Source organism: Prunus mume, linkage group LG1 (genome assembly GCF_029339155.1).
Source record: "Prunus mume cultivar Tortuosa linkage group LG1, ASM2933915v1, whole genome shotgun sequence".
NCBI classification, from domain to species: Eukaryota; Viridiplantae; Streptophyta; class Magnoliopsida; order Rosales; family Rosaceae; genus Prunus; species Prunus mume.
The window spans coordinates 28,849,164-28,866,535 of record NC_142698.1 but is presented as its reverse complement, the minus strand read 5'-3'; the positions used below and the strand labels follow the sequence as shown (position 1 = coordinate 28,866,535).

The window sequence follows — 17,372 nt, the reverse complement described above, 5'->3', positions numbered from 1 at the left end:
GCTAGATTTTTACCTTTTTGATAACTGAACAACAACACAAAGGAAGCCATTGCCTTTTACCTTTTTTAGGTCAATGCATTGCCTTTGACATAATGTATCTTAATAGGCCCAGCCATCCAACGGATGGGTGCTGTTCTTATGATACTTGACTTTAATTTTTGGCCTTTTTGCATGCTCATTGCGTAGAGTTGCCTTCTTTTTTTTTTCTTCTTTTTTAAATTTATAAAATTACTTTGTTTTATTTATTTACTTTAATTTATGCTCTTTTAAAGTTTTTTTAATGGTTTATAGTTTGAAATTATTTTTTAAAATGTAATTTGTTATTATTTAATCCACGTGGCATCATATCATTGGATATGTGAGACCCACATGTGTGCCACATCATCAATTTAACATATTTTTGAACTGAACCTAACAGCAAGGATTATTTGTAAACACACGTATTAACCTTAATGACTATAAATGACAAAAAAATAAATAAAGGATGCAATCTGATAATTTTGCAAACCTCATAGACGTTTTGTGATAAAAAGCCTTTGTTCTATTTTTGAATTATACAAGCGCTTTTCAACTCACTGGTACTCTCAAATTTCAGGTGCTTCCCTTCTGCTCACTCTGCTCTACGCAATTTTACAATGAGAGGAACTTCTTTTCAGGGGTAAACCTTCTCAGCACCCAAAAAAAATAAAGTGATCTAATTTATTTGACCAATGTTGCAGACACGGGAAATTATTATAAGCTTTGTAAACAATTTGTATAACATATATCAGTACACAGGTTGACAGGCATATGGGAAAAGGCCATATCAATATAGGAGAGTTGACCTTCAATTGTACAAGTATATTAACCCTGCAGAAGTATGAGACTCAGAAACTAAACAAGAATAAAATGGCAGAAGCATGTTTCTGCCTATTGGATCTATATACGTATTTAATAGTACTCATGCTTCTGTATTTGTGATGAATTTTGACCTGCTGTATATTGGAGTAGAACAAAAATAATCTAAAATTCATATGCTCGAATGAGTTTTTCTGGTCAAAAAATGAGGAAATGAGTGCAACAACTGAGCGCGATTCTCATCAAAATTTGAAGCGATATGCAACAACAGCTTACTCCCAAATGGGTAGTAAAAGCAAAAAGAAAAACATTAATTTCGAGCTTAACAATACAAACTGGAGAAAGGAGGTTTCTCTCACAACAATTATTCATTGTAAGTAATTTTTTTATGTCATTTCAAATAGAGTGAGCTTTAAAAAATTTCAAAATAATCACTATGGCCCAAAACAAAAAGTTTATGTTGTATGAATCAAAAAATGTCTCAAAGCTTTATAGGTCTAGCACTCTACAAATTGTTCAATTTCAAAATAATCACAAGTCGAACTCCAACTCAAACTTTGTCAAATGTATATCTACACGAATTGTTAAATTAAAATAGCTGCAAGGGGTATTTGGGTATGTATACAACCTAGAAATCCCAAACCTAGAAACCATCTCTCTCTCTCTCTCTCTCTCTGTGTCAATGGAAGTCCAAAGAAGCCAAACCAAATAAGCAGACTCCCAACTTGCACCCATGGACACTCCCAACCCAAACCCGAACCCGAACCCATCATCCATGCGGGTCCTAGTCCGCCCACCTCCTTCACCTACCACATTCACAGCCACTTCCTATTCACCCTCTCAAACCCTTCCGGTACCCTCCTCCTCAGACCCTCCTTCCTCCGACGGCGTGGTCGTCGTGGGCTTCATCGGGCGGAGCCCCGATGACTCGGCCCAACTCATCAACCGTATCCTCGACTTCAATGTGTTCGGGTCGGGCAATCTTGATAAAAGCCTTTGTCTTGAGCAAGAGGAGCTCAGGGACTGGTTCAGGTGGCGAAGAATCAGTTACTTCCATGAACAGCAAAAGGGCATTCTGTTTTTGCAGTTCTGCTCCACTCGCTGCCCCGCCATGGACGATGGGTTCTCGGAGTCCGGGTCGGGTTTTGACTCACCGATAGAAGAGCACGACTTTGGGGACCTTCAGGGGCTGTTGTTCATGTTCTCTGTAAGTTGTTCTTCTTTTGCTCTTTTTTTCTCTCTAGTATTTTTAGTTGCATATATTGCGATTTTGATATGTACTAATTTAATGCAAATTTGAGCCGAAATGGTCCTTGTTTGAATCTTTCTGTATAAAAAATTTGAACATTTTTGTTATGGACCCATGTGTACAAACTAGAAACTCTGTATAGGGTTTAGACTTCTGGATTGGGTTATAACTCATAAGCCATGTTTAAACGTAGAAAGTTTGTGAAAAAAATTAGTGCAAATTTCATAGAGGTAGAATTTCCCTGGGCATTGTTTTGTTTCTGGTACTAGTACAAGAACTTACCTGTACTCAGTGTATGACCATTTTGTTTTACCTTTTTCTCTTTCTGAGCAGTTACAACTTTCAGCATGAACTTTTGAAGTTTTCATGCACAGGGGTTATGAATGTCTGTGAATAATACTATCATTAACCCAATGAGTAATGCAGGTTTGCCATGTAATCATATATATTCTGGAAGGGTCACGGTTTGAATCTCAACTCCTGAAAAATTTTCGAGTGTTACAAGCTGCCAAGCATGCTTTGGCTCCATTTGTGAGATCTCAAACTTTGCAGCCAACACCATCCAGGCCACCTTTGTCATTATCATCTGCACGGCCTACCACATCTACAACCTCCACTAACAATTCTTCTCAAGGTAGAAGTGGTAGCATCTTGAATCGCAATGCTTCTTCCATTTCGCTAATGTCAGGCTTAGGTTCCTACACCTCTTTGTTTCCAGGACAGTGTACCCCAGTCACACTGTTTGTTTTTATTGATGATTTCTCTGATGTGCCAAATCCCAGTTCTAATGTGGAGGAATCGTCAGATACATCCTCGCATAATCAATCATCTAGTTTGGGCAGTTTAGCAAGGCCAAGCTTACCTGTTAAAGGTTCTGGTTCAGTGGTTGTGCTTGCACGCCCTGTGAGTAAATCTGAGGGTAGTTTTAGGAAGAAACTGCAGTCATCACTTGAAGCACAGATTCGTTTCTTAATTAAGAAGTGTAGAACACTCTCAGGTTCTGAAACAAGTCATGCAGGGTCAAGAAGCGGGGGGGCTTCAAGTTCTGCACCTTTATTCTCACTCGATGCATCAAGGGCTGTTCTGTTGTTAGATAGGTGTACAAATCAGAGGGGTGAATCTCTTGAATTTGCCACTGGACTTGTGGAAGATGTTTTGAATGGAAAGGGAACTTCAGATTCTCTTCTGCATGAAAGTCATGGTCAGAGTGCAAGCAAAGAGGATATCATATCAGTGAAGGAGTTCATTGTCAGGCAATCTGATATTCTAAGAGGGAGGGGAGGACTGGTAAGTAATTCCAGTAGTGGTGGTGTTGGTATGGCTGCTGTTGCTGCAGCTGTCGCTGCTGCGTCAGCTGCATCAGCTACTTCTGGAAAGACGTTTTCTACCCCTGAACTTCCAAATTTCCAAATTTGGTTATCTTCCAGTCAACAAATTCTTCATGGAGTTCTTTCTGCAAAAGGCGGGTGCATAGATGAAACTGAATTTAGCAAAAGAAAACCTCGGGTAAGAAACACTGTTCCACAGACTGTTGAAGGAATTTCTTCAAAAGGTTTGGATCCCCTAGATTTGGCAGTATCTTGGTTGGAAAGTGGTAAAAAGCTGAACACAAAATTTTCAACTTTGTGGTGTGAAAGGACCCTTCCAGCTACTAAAGAGGTTTATCTGAAAGACTTGCCTGTTTGTTACGCAACTTCACAGCATGAAGCCCATCTAGAGAAGGCTTTGCATGCTTTCCACTCAATGGTAAAAGGAAGTGCAGTGCAACATTTTGCTAAAAAGCTGGAGGATGAATGCACATCCATCTGGAAATCTGGAAGGCAACTGTGTGATGCCATTAGTTTGACCGGAAAACCATGTATGCACCAGAGACATGAGGTTGAGACTAGTGAGTCACTTTCAGGGGCTCCCGTGAAGCAACATTCCAGTGGATATGTGTTCCTTCATGCATGTTCTTGTGGTCGATCACGAAGACTACGATCTGATCCTTTTGACTTTGAATCAGCAAACATTACTTTCAATTGCTTTCCAGAATGTGACAAGCACCTTCCCACGCTTCAATTACCTGAAGTAAATAATACAGGGCCTATTCAACCTTCCTCATGGAGTTTGATTCGCATTGGTGGTGCAAAGTACTATGAACCTTCTAAGGGTTTGCTTCAAAGTGGGTTCTCTTCCTCTCAGAAGTTTCTTTTAAAATGGACAATATTTTTGGAAAAACAGAAAAGCCCAAACGACCTACCTGTCAGTGCAGTGCATCAAGGTTCTGTAGATAGGTCAGATACAAACCTGAAGTTTGAATCTAAATCTGATGTACAGTTTTACACAGGGGATTTAAAATCTGGAGTTGGAAATCTTAGAAAGCCTGCAGAAGACATAGTGTCTGATGATAATAAAATCAGTTTCGGTAAAGGTCTTCCCAACTTTACTATGAGAAAAGCCTTTTCTGAGGTCGTTGCTGGAACAGCAGGTGCAGATTCAGGATTTCCTCCTATCCAGCAGAGAAAAACTTCATCTGGTTTAGATAATAGTATCAACAAAACTAGGACAAGGGATCAGAATGCAGAAAGGACTAGTGATAAAGAACCTTCGAAGTCTGAAGATGTTGTATCTGTTCCAGAGAAGTTTAGCAGGATTAGCAGCACAAATGGAGACCCCTATGTACGAATAGGTAGTAACGTAGTTCCTGTGAACCTGAATGGCAGTGAAAGGCTCAAAATGAATCCTTCTTTAAAACATGTAGTAGTGTATGTTGGATTCGAGCATGAGTGCCCCCATGGCCACCGTTTTCTATTAAATCCTGAGCATCTTAGTGAGCTTGGATCCTCATATCAATTGCATGAAGAGTCTTTGGAAAACTCAGACCATAGTTTGGCGGAGGCTTTCAAAATCAATAGGAATGGTTTCAATGCTAAAGTTCATCGAAATTCAAATAGGATGACTGTTACTGCTGCAAATAAGGAGAGACGTGTAAATAAGTCAAAAGAGATAGTAACTAATGGTAATCTGAATTTCGATGGGCTAATACAGTTCTCAGGACCAGCGAAGGAGCAGAATCAAACATCTTTTAGTGCATCTGCACTCCCAAATTTTTCCAAACATCTTGAAGGGAGCTGTCAGTCTGTTAGTCTTGATGATGGTGGAAGTGCCTTCTCCATGTTGAATAGAAATTTACCAATCTATATGAACTGCCCACACTGCAGGCACTCTAGGGATAAGCAAAATCCACTGAAGACTAAGTTTGCTGGCACAATATCACAACTTCAAAGGATTTTTGTGGTATGGGATGTTGCTTAGAAGCCATTTTCTCTCTTTGCATTATACAGATTAGTTTACAAGTAGCTTGTTTTAGTCATTGTGCTTATTACTATGAATTGACCATATCTCCGAGCTTCTTTCTATTATTTGTGTTTGAAATATGCAATATCTTTTTCTAAAAATCTGGAATATGATTAAGCAGGTTTAATTTCATGCTAATGTTTTCCCGCTTATCGATGCTCACTGTAGATTATGCTTGTAGGTCACACCCCCCTTTCCAGTGATATTAGCTACTTGCCCAGTAATACAATTTGAGGTATGTGTATCTCCCTCCTCAAGTATGCATAACCTTTACAATATTACCTACTGTACTTAGTGGTATATTTTATTTTACAACTTGACAGCCAAAGAATTAGAATCGTCTGAAGGTTAATAAATCAGTTTGCTAGTATTTCTTTACTGGGTTGTGTTTCAGAATAGCAAATCCTTCAGTTGTTTTTACTGTGTTCTGACGTGCTTGTAACGTGCACTTGTTCATTGTTGGTGTTATTATTTTTACAAAATATATTGTAGGCATAGACATTTTTTGCACTTCTGTTCAGTCTAATTATGTTTATTACATCTTTCTTTGTAACTTAAATCTTGGTTTTTCTTATGTTATCGCAATCTTTTTACTTGTAGGCATCATGTCTACCAACATCAGTCCCAGAACGTGAGCAGAAGTTGCAGTTCACCCTTGGATGCCAAGTGGTTTTACCTCCAGAGAGTTTCATTACCCTTAGACTCCCATTTGTGTATGGCGTGCAACTGGAGGATGGAAGTTTACGTTCTCTTAATTGTCTTGAACATCAACCGGAAGTAACAGCTTGGATTACCAAAGGAACAACATTGCAGGTCATGTCCAAGAGAAACTGTGTTGGTCAAGATGAATTTCTCACATAGTCAGAATTGTTGATCCACAGGATTTGACCTCTATCCTTGCTGAGTTTGCAAAGGCAGATTTAGTTCGCTCCATTACATTCAGGTACTTTCTCCATTGGGGAAATTTCTTATGTAAAAGCACCTAATGCAATTTAATAAGCACAAGCATATGGATGGATGTTTAGCATTAGCGACCAAGATTGCTAAGTTATTGTCAATCTAATGTATGATCAGATAAAGCTGTATGCCAATAGAGAATTTGATTATTGATCCCAAATAGTTAGGATGACTTTTATCTTGCAATCTGTTAATGTTCTGAAGTTAGAACTTGAACCTGATGATCGATGATATGCATGCAGGCTAAGGTTTTTATGGATAAACATCATGGTGCGTATGATGATTGATAAATTCCAACCTCAAAACACATATGAGCTTTCTCATCTGTAGCCAGGTATTAATCTTGATGACATCATTTCAGTAATGGCTATAAATGGTTCTTTAATTATTTTTTTTTGTGTGTCCTGCCTGTTTTTCAGGCATGGTTTTGAACCTGTAGGTGGCTGGTGCTTGAGGGAAGCTTTTTAGGGCCATGGCATGCTGTTTGGTCTTTATTTGTCCTCTCTTGCACTGGAATGCCAGTAGCTTATACGCATACTTACTATCATATGCTACTTCTGACGATCTGGCTTCCAAGATGTGGTACACTTTGGTCCTATATGCTACCAGATCCAAAATGTCCTTCTTCCATATTATCTTGTGTTTATTACTTTTGAAAGGAACATGGCGATAATATATATAAAAGATGTTTGGTCTTAGATTGTCTTATCACGTTCAAACAGTATAGTTAAACATTATATGAAAAGTTGATTTAACTCTATCCCTATCATTCAATGTTCTGCGATAGGTGAGCATAACATTTAGTTACGAATGTGTGTATCAGGTTCCTGTTCTGTTCTGTGAACCATAAAGTTCACGTTTTAGTGCATGTATATTGAAATGCACATGTAGACCTATGCTTCTTGCAAGAGGTAGACTCTGGGGATATTATATATGACCTTCTAATGACTCAAATGAGTTATTAAAACTTGAAATTATTATGATCCTGCAGATTTAGAATCCATTGTTTGCTATACATAATTATTTTGATTTTGTGTGAAAAGGAATCATTCATGATGAGGATGGTAAATGAGCTCTCTCGGTGACCCAGTTTGAACTACAGCAGACCTTGTCGCCAAACAGATACACTTATGAAAACTAGGTTCACGGCCCAACTAAAGTTTCATATTAGATGATCTAAGGAAAAGTAAAATAAAATAGTAAGTTAAGACGGATTAACTAAGAAAAAGTAGCTTCCTTTGAGTGAATAGGTTGTAATTGTTAATGTATTTACTTTTGGATTTACTTTCACTTGCAAAGTACTTTGTGTGAGATGCATGATGATGATATGTAGTGTCTCTGAGGCTTGTGTTTAATTTCAGTATATATTTTGATGTAGGATATGGGTGAATTATAGATTGTGAGAGTTTAGCAGAAGCTGAAACAATGAAAAACAGAAAATTAAACGAATAAAGATCAGTCTGGAATCACTCCAGGGCTTCACACCAGAATTCCATAATGATGAATTACATGGGGGTGTTTATAGCAAACTAAACCCAGGAGATAACAGGATGAAATTCTCTTACTAAAACATAAATCCTAATCCACACAGGAAAAGGAAAAAACAAACCAATCCAAATAAAATAGGAAACTTAGAAATCTGGAAAAACTAGAAATCCTATTGGAAATCCTGAAAAACTTAAGAGAACCTAGTAAACTAACAAATAAATTAGGAAAACTAATCAATGATGTCCGCATCAATTCCCCCTGGCTGAGAAGCGCTCGATTCCGGCGAGATAAAGTTTGTAATCACGATCCAAAATGTCTCGATTAATGCGCTGCAGGTCCTCTTTGTTTTGCACCTCCTTGTTTGGTGGAAACTGATTCACGAGCTTGGGTTGAAGTGGCTTCAGTGTGATGTTCTTTCCTTTATGGATGAATGAACATATATTTTCTCGACCCAATATGGTAACATTGTGATCGTAAATCCATGGTCTTCCCAAGAGAATATGATTCACATCCATCGCCACCACATCACACCAAACATGGTCCTTGTAAGAGGAAAACTCAATAGGAACTTGACATCTCTGGGTAATAGGGATAGATGTATCATCCATCCATGCAACTTTGTATGGTTCAGGATGCTTATAGGGTGACAAGCCAAGACGAGATACGGTCAGTGTAGACACAACATTGATACAACTTCCGTTATCTATGATGACCTTACACTTTTTATCATCAGACTTTATATAAGTGTGGAAAATGGATGTCCTACGCCAATCTTCGGTATCGTTCTTAGGTAGAGTCAATGTACACCTTACCACTGCTAGCCTTGAGTGAGGGGCTTCACCAAAGTCATCTTCTAAATCTTTGTCTGCAAGTTGAGGCTCATAAATTTGTTCACGTTCGCCTTCATTGTCAGCTTGTTTGTCAATGCTTGCACACAGATTTCTTGTTCCCTTCTTCGTTGGGCAATGGACAGCGCAAAGTGTCCAAAACCTTGGCATCTATAACATCTTGTCATCCCATCACCACAGGTGTCCACTAGTGCTCCTTTTTCATTGGCAGGTTTAACTAAATTAGTCGTAGTAAAACCCTTAGATGTTGGAGTCTCAAATGTGCCAACACGAAAATCAGATTTTTGAGAATCAGTTTGCTTAACTACATTGGAGGACTTTAGATAACGCTCCAGTTCTTGTACTACCTCAAAAGCCCTCTCTAAAGTATTCACGTCATGAAGAATCAATTCTCTTTGAATCTCAGGACTAAGGCCTGATTTAAACCGAGAAAGAGTTACCAATTGATCCTCCCTTACGTCACACCGCAACATAAATTCTTCAAATTTTCCAATATATTCAATAACTGGCATGTTGCCTTGACGAAAAGTTTGCCACTGGTCTAACAAGCGCTGTTGATAGGAGAATGGTACATATTTCCGCTTCAACCTTTCTTTCATGTCAACCCAATGGACAATTGGTTCTTCACCAGCTCTCTTTAGTTGTGTTTCAACATTGGTCCAAAATAATCCAGCTTGACCCAGTAATTTTATTTTAGCAAGTCTAACCTTTCGGGCTTCTGACATGTCATGCCACTCAAAATAACGATCCATGGTAGCTAACCAATCGAGGAAAGCTTTAGGATTTAACTCACCATTAAAATTAGGAGCGTCAAGTTTCACACTTTCTTCGTCATGTTGAATAGATGCTTCTATGTCTGCAAAACGACGATCAACGAGTCTAGATCGTTCTTCAAATCTGGTGGTCAGATCTGTCACTTGCTTTGTTAGAGTTTCCAGCATTTGAACAATCCGTTTAGAGTCCATCTCTGGCTGGTCTGTCTTACCTGCCTTAGTTGGAGCCATACACTCGACACACGGTGTGCAGAAAAGAGACTCCAAATTCTAGCTCTGATGCCAAATTTGGTGTGGGATATAGGTGAATTATTTTTAGAAAGTTTAGCGGAAGCGAAAACAATTAAAAATAGAAAATTAAACGAATAGATAGGTGTGGAACCACTCCTGGGGCTTCACACCAAGGGGTTTGGCTTCGCACTAGAATTCCAATCTCTGGAAAATTAATCTTTAACTCAATAAAGCAACTCTACCATAATGAATTACATGGGGGGTATTTATTACAAACTAAACCCTAGAGATAACAGGATAAAAATCCCTTACTAAAACAGAAATTCTAATCCACACAGGACAAGGAAAACAAACCAATTCAAATAAAATAGGAAACTTATAAATCCTACTGAAATCTGGAAAACTAACAAATAAATTAGAAAAACTAATCAATAATGTCGTCAGCATGAGATTTTCTGTGATAATATATGACCATACTTGTGTGACAGTTTACTCTTCATCTATGGTTGCATAAGAAGTTGCGCATGATGAGATGCCCTGGATTCTTGCTGACCCACAATCCTTTGCTGCAGTGTGGTTGTCATGCCGAATTATGCTAAAACGGGCAAATGGTGGTGTTCTAACCATTCCGTATCCGACATTGAGCTTGCATAGCTGCAGTAGATGGTTACCGTGGATGGATAAAATGTCAGTTTGGGCGATCTTGCGTCTCTCACTATATATTATAGGCGGAGCAGATGCCTATAGTAATGCCAATTATCTCGTTCACCCGTTCTTGCTTTTGTATCATAAGTAGTCTGAAATGTCGACTCCCAAGTATTTTGTTTTGTTTTGTAATTCATCCGACTCTGACAAAAGTTGGATTTATATCGGGTGACTCAGTATTTCGGTGCATTGGCATATATTTTCAACTCCTTAATAACAAGGTTACTGATCGATCGCCTTGCATAAGCACCAATAATAAAGTTTCCCAAAATTCAGTATTTGGCATCCAAATTCTGGTAGGAATTAAAAGCATTTGCCTATTGGAATTTATAAATTGAGTTTGAATGGTAAACTCTCAACAGATGGGAAGCCACGAATGAATGCAACAATACACATGCTTGAAGCGGCCGTGCTTTGGGGATTAATTAAGCTCTGCGTTGGCATTTGTCATCATCCATTGTACGTTTGACTTACAACGTTAATTATTATGCTAACCCAACAACGTTAATCATCATGGGATATGATTTCTCCACTCTTCGTTTCTCCACTTACACTCCATTTTGCTTTTTAATACTTTTTAATCAATTTTGTTATTTCTCTTTCCTATTCTATCATTACCCTACATTAATTTCATTTTTACTTCACTTTTATATTAGTTATTTTTCTTTATACTTAATTTTCCAACTTGCACTACATTTTCAGTATTTTTTTCCTTTAATCGAGTAAGAAATTAAGTTTTTTTCCCCATTAATACTGAAAATGGAGTGTAAGTTGGAAAATTAAGTATAAAGAAAAATAAATAATATAAAAATGAAGTAAAGAATAAATTAATGTAGAGTAATGATAGAATAGGAACCCAACAGAAATACACAAACTGGCCGTGATTAAAAAGTCTGCGTTGGCATTAAAATAAAAGAGAGTGTAAGTAGAGAAAACATTAATCATTATGCTAACCCAACAACGTTAATCATTATTATTGTTATTCAAAAGACTACACGCATATTTTATGTATTACAAATAATTAATTAGATAGAACTAATTATCCGAAGGCATAATATTACTCATATTTGGATGGGGGTAGAAGATACTTGAAATTAATTAACTACAATCATAATTGTTCTTGTTGCATGCATGCATGAGAAAGAGCTCATTGAGCTGAGAACCAAGAAGCCAATTCAAAACCTTGATTCAGAAAAGCCCCAGTCACCCAAAGTTTCAAGTTTGGCAAGTTGATGATGTCCTGCTCACCTTCCTTTACCTGTTTTTGGACAAATAAAAATTAATTAATGTTGATGAGAGAGAGAGTTGAGAAGAAGATCAAACTGAAAGCTCAAGTATTATATACATTTAAAGCAAGTGTTAACTCAAATCTATCAGTCGAAACTGTGTTCAAGTTAGAACTCTGAACATTGAAGCTTGTAAAGGATTCGAGAGCCTTGTAAAGTGCCGCGGCTACTCCGTCTCCCTTGTTACATGCCACCTTCACATAAAAACCTTTTTCCTCCACTTGAGACACATCTATCTGCAAAGGCAAAAACTAGTTTCAATAATTAATATTGCAGAAATTAATGGTCATCATAAATTGAAATCCAATTTGATTGAATGTTTACTTGAATGATGCCTTTGGAAACTAAATTGGTGTTGTTTGTAACTTTATTCTTGCTTGGATTTTTGGTTGATCCGTCTTGATATCCCTCATGATCATCTGCTCCTGCTAAGGATGCTTCAAGGCTTTCTATCTCAGCTTTCAACTTCTTTGCCTGCTTTTGTAGGTCTTGTACATACAGCACAGCATCTCCAACAATGGAGGCCTTATCCATCTGTGCATATGTATCTCCAACAAATTAAACAACAATCATGCATGTATATCATATAATTATACATATATGTCGGACCCAATGTTATTGGAATTTTTAAAGAAACTAGACCCTGTACCTTTCAAGAATAAATTTTTGTATGAAACTTCTTAGGACTAGTAAAAAACGGGGTGCATGTATAGGCTATGGTGGTCACACATGTTGAGAGTCTTTATCACACATTGGAGAAGTAAATTCTTGCTAGTTTTGGGTTGGATGCTCTTTAATTCTATCAACACGTACGTACCTTAGTTATGTTCGGAACCAAGGACCGCAGTGCATAGAGCCTTTCTTTCATCCTCCCCCTCCTCCTTCTCTCCGAGACCAAGGTTCTCGACCGATCAACCTTTTGCCTCTTGTTTGTGTTCGTGTTCGTGGTCGTGGTCGTTGTTCCAGACGAATCCTCGCCATTATGATCTTCTTCCCCACCCTTCATTTCTCCATCAAAATTTGGTAATGTGGTAAGCAAAGGAGCACTTGGGTCGGATAATGTGCCAAGAAAAGAAGCACTTGGGTCGGATGCAACGGCATCATTGAAACCAAAAAACACACCTGGAGTAGTACTTGCTGGACAAAACAGGTTATAATCATCAAAGCAGCCATTGATCATAAGGTCACAATCAAAACTCGCCACTGGATCTTCGTTCTGGCCGCGGATAAGATCAATGAATTGATCAAGGTTTGCATCATCTATGAGGTCTTGTAACTCAAAGTCATTGATGTTATGACCTCCTAGATGGTTTCCATGGGCATCCATATCCTTTGTTTGATAGTGAGGTTTGTGTAATTATGTGTCATAAAATATGTTTATATATATACAGAAATCGTGGATGTGGTTTCATGTTTATCTCAAGTGTGAAAGGAATCAGGATGGGGATTTTTTTTTTTCTGACGTTGGAGCTGTTATTAATTAAAGTTTAAGGGAGCTGACAAAACTACAACTCCAACGGTGCCTCTTAATTTTTTTTGTTTTTTTAAAACAAAACAAAAAAAACAGTGCCTCTTAAATAAGTACAAAAACAGGGTGACTTTCATATCGAACCATGACTGAGGCAGAGATGTCAAACAATTCTGGTATAATTCCGAACGTCCGTCCTATTTTTGATCATTGCAATCATTATGAAGAAGGATGCAATGCGTGCAACGTATTCTCTTCTCAACTTCAACAAGATGACATCGAACCATGGACATTCTGATTTGTTCCTATTTTTGATTTTTATGGGGATACTTTCCTGAAAAAATACTTGAAAACTTGCCGAGAATAATTTTTTTTTTTACCATAATGTTATATTAGCCTCTCAGCACGCGCTTCCGTGTTTGAGAGAGGCTTTTTTTAAAAAAAATTTAAAATTTATTTTAGAATTAAAAAAGATAATAGATAGTTGTGTTCCATAAAAATGGGATCCATTATCTGATTTTTATTAATTTATTTTTTTTAATATGAAAAAGTGCGAATTTACCATATTATCCTCATTTAATTAATAATTACAATTCTTAATGTTTGCATTAATTAAGGGCATTTTTTGGTATTTGAATGTTTCATCATTCTCTGTCTTTTGCTTTATATATATACAATCCCCTTCTATTGAGGGATCCCTCAAATAATTTTATCTGAGGGACGCCCTTTAGGGTACTCTACAATTTTTTTTCCCAATAATCCAAACCATATATTTTTTAGGTCTTCATTCATAGATCATCTTTACAAAAAATTAGGCAAATCGGAAACCGTTTTGACATCCAATTGTGTCTTACAAAATCAATGAACATGGTGCTTCAAGAAAGTACTAAAATTTCAATAACTCAATTGAGTGGTAAAATGATATCGGATTCAAGTGATTTTTTGTAGAGATGATCTTTAAATGAATATCTACAAAATAGATGGTTTGGATTAGTGAAATACAATTCGGAGTGGGGCCTACAAGGGGTGTCCCTCAAATAAGCTTATTTGAGGGATCCCTCAATTGAAGCTCTTATATATATATATATATATACACGAAATATTCTCACGTCTTTTTTATTACTAGACCTAGAGATATGGTATTATAGTATAGTTCATGGATTCTTTTTTTCCTTACTTCTAAATCTTTTTAGATTGATTTAGATATTATTTGAGTTTGTTAGGAATGATTCAGTATGTTCTAGGACACTTGGGAGTTTAGGGTTTAATCTTATAGGCTGGGGATACATACAATGAAGCAATACGATAGTAGTTGAGCACCACAATTGGTTATGATGGAGTAACAATTGTTTGCCGCTCGACAATATTTCGAAGTCGTATTCTTTAAGGGTGTTGTTATCGACACTCTAAAAATATCATCATGCACCTTTTATCTTGAGTGTTGCTAAACGAATCCTAAAATTAATTAAATACACCATACTATAAATATATATATTGAATTACTGATTTACCCTAATATAAAATGACCAAAAAGAATATATGGAATTGTGAAAAAAATATAATTTTAATAAGTACACCCTACTAACCATATTCAACCATAATCAAGAGATTTCTTGGTGTCCATCTTTGTGATCCGCGAGTAAGAATGGTTTGGAGCAGATGAAGCCTTCCTTCTTTCTTCTCAAAACTATTTCTCTGCATATTGATTGGAGAGCTTCTTGCTGTTTCTTGATGTGAGTAACAGTTTTCAATCTATTATGTACACTTTAGAATCCAATTAGTCTTTAATTTTGCATATAAGCTTGTATACATGTTGAAACTGCGTGCTCTTGCGTGCTTCTGACCTCCACTCAAACTTGAGCCTCTTGGTCCTATGTTGGTTTTGTATCCATCTGGGAGATTTCTGATAAATTCATTTGCACTTGCAATTCGTGCTGCATCCTCTACCATTTCCATGTTAATTTTTGCCAACAGATCCCTGTACCCAATATTTTCAGCAACTGTTCTTGAAAAAAGTGTCTAATACATACAAAGTTACCAACATAATATTATGATTTGGACAACAAATAAAATATTATAAAAGATTTATTAAAAATAAAGAAGAAAGAAATTGTATTTCGGTGACACATCTACTGGACAACTTTTAGAAGGGTGCTGAAAATCATATGAAAAGTCAAAGATTTATAAACACTATTAAAAAAATCAAGCTGAAAATCAACTATAAAATAATGCTACAAGTATTAGAGTGTACCAGAGGTATTTTTGGTAGTTCTATAAGGTGTACTTAGTTAATTTTACATTTTAATTAAAATATTATGGTGTATTTAGATCATAGGTGTACTCAGTTAATTTTAGGGTTCGTTTAGCAGCACTCTTTATCTTTTATAAAAATATAATAGATGAGCAAATAATAAACTTTTTGAGTGCCAATAACAACTTAATTTTCTATAAATAAAAAATTTGTAATAAAAAATAAAGAGATGGTATGTTATACATTATATTTTTAAAACAAAAACAAAATAATCAAATTTTTATATGAGATTTCAAAGTCTAATTTTAAAGTAAACCAAGACTTCTTGTATTTAAAAAGAAAACAATTACAGCTATTTTGGAACAAAATTAGGATTAACAACAGTAAACATATAGAGTTAACAAATTAAAGAAATCTTATTTTCACCAATATTCCACTTGTTTGGTCAACTCCCATTAAATCTTTTTTCTATGTCTGTAATCTTCTTCTCTATATTTTATCCCAGAGGTCCCACTTCCTCTCCCTAGTCGGCTGCTGTTAGCTTATCCAATTCCCTCCCCAATGATGACTTCTCTATTTGCCTCGTACAAACTTTTTAAAAAATTATATTTATTTATAATTTTGGTAAAAAATTCTTTTTATTTTAGGTAATCCCTTTGCTGCGTTTGGCGGATCGTGGGACCCGTATTGACCCGAAACCAGGACTTTCCTGCTTTAACTTGCAGCATCTTCATGGATTGAAATCGAAGATTCTACCAGAAGCTTAAAGTTAGATCTAACAAACACCTCCACCAAATTCTTTGGCATATGTTTTATCAATGTTTTGTCCTACTCCTAAAATTATAATTGGAAAAATTGTTCAGTAAGTGTGACTTTAACATAGTTATCTAGTGTTACTAATCTACGTGTTATATGAATATCATTTCATTGCATTAGGAAATAGCATAATATCATCAGTTAGAATGAATGACATGTTTACTAATCCATAATTGGATTATGAGGAATTGAATTAAGGAGGAATTGGATTAAGAAGAATTAGATTATGAATTCCTAATGAAGTTGTTCACTAAATCATATGGATTGAGGGGAGTTAGATTCTGGATTCCTATTGAAGTTGTTTACTCAACCATATGGAATTAGGGTAAGAGTAGTACTAGTTACTAAATGTCCTCATTGTTGGGTTAAAGTAGATGATATATTTGAAAATTTGAAAATTGTGTGAGAATATAATGGGTAAAAAAGATGAATTTCTAATATGTTAATTATTCAGGAATTAGAATACCACCTCCCACCTAAGAATTGAATTCCTTCAAAATTAGGAATTCGTGTGGACTCCACTTACTTTTCAATTCCTTGATGTGAGGTAAACGCAGGAATCCTCCGTATGTGAAATTCAATTCCTAATGAGAATTCTAATTCTTAATTAGTAAACACACCAAAAAGAGAACAAATCAAGACCATCCTCCATTCAAACTATAAAATTCGAAATAAAAATAGCAAGGCGTTCAAAGTCATAGGCAGCAAAAAAGAGCTATCACATCAACTAAAACAACCCCTCACGGCCCAGATCTACCTCCCTCCATATACTACTAGTTGTACATTCCAGAAATAAAAAATATAAAAAATCTCATGAGCTCATGATTTGCATTTTTTTTAATGAACGAATTATCTTACAAGTGTCACTTAATTAAATTACTTGAATACTTGAAATATTCTAGAGATATTATATGCTTCTTGACTTGGAAAGCTTTCTTTGCGTCACTTAATATGTCATTTTGGCACCGAATGGATCGAAGGCATGGCACATGACAGCATAAGCTTCTACTTAAAAATTGCTAATCATATTTTCGGATGGTCGGACCAAGCTAATAATGTTCATGGAACTAATTAAGCCTTAATTCAATGGCTTAATGTGACATGTCGTATATTGTTTATTGTAA

At 36.3% G+C, this 17,372-nt stretch overlaps 2 protein-coding genes across 5 annotated transcripts; one reads left to right on the top strand and one right to left on the bottom strand.

The window, feature by feature from the left end:
• The first annotated feature begins 1,388 nt into the window (after positions 1-1,388).
• LOC103327406 (uncharacterized) lies at positions 1,389-10,483 on the top strand. Of its 4 annotated transcripts, XM_089042718.1 has the most exons (7): positions 1,395-2,044; positions 2,513-5,365; positions 5,607-5,660; positions 6,026-6,368; positions 6,625-6,716; positions 6,802-6,964; positions 10,295-10,483. In XM_089042718.1, exons 1-4 carry the CDS (start codon positions 1,571-1,573, stop codon positions 6,284-6,286), a joined length of 3,642 nt encoding a protein of 1,213 aa, XP_088898844.1. In that variant the 5' UTR covers positions 1,395-1,570; the 3' UTR covers positions 6,287-6,368; positions 6,625-6,716; positions 6,802-6,964; positions 10,295-10,483. The 4 variants fall into 4 exon arrangements, with proteins under 4 accessions (XP_088898851.1, XP_016646795.2, XP_088898844.1 ...); XM_089042725.1 differs by lacking the exon at positions 10,295-10,483 and having other exon boundaries at positions 1,389-2,044; positions 5,594-5,660; positions 6,802-7,142; XM_008229731.2 differs by lacking the exon at positions 10,295-10,483 and having other exon boundaries at positions 6,802-7,142.
• Positions 10,484-11,399: 916 nt separating this feature from the next.
• Positions 11,400-13,048, bottom strand: LOC103326195 (transcription factor FER-LIKE IRON DEFICIENCY-INDUCED TRANSCRIPTION FACTOR). Its single transcript, XM_008228396.2, has 4 exons — positions 12,531-13,048; positions 12,038-12,247; positions 11,773-11,949; positions 11,400-11,685 (listed from the first exon to the last, which is right to left on the bottom strand). The coding sequence occupies exons 1-4, from the start codon at positions 13,038-13,040 to the stop codon at positions 11,575-11,577; spliced, it is 1,008 nt and encodes a 335-aa protein (XP_008226618.1). The 5' UTR covers positions 13,041-13,048; the 3' UTR covers positions 11,400-11,574.
• Between the last annotated feature and the right edge of the window lie 4,324 nt (positions 13,049-17,372).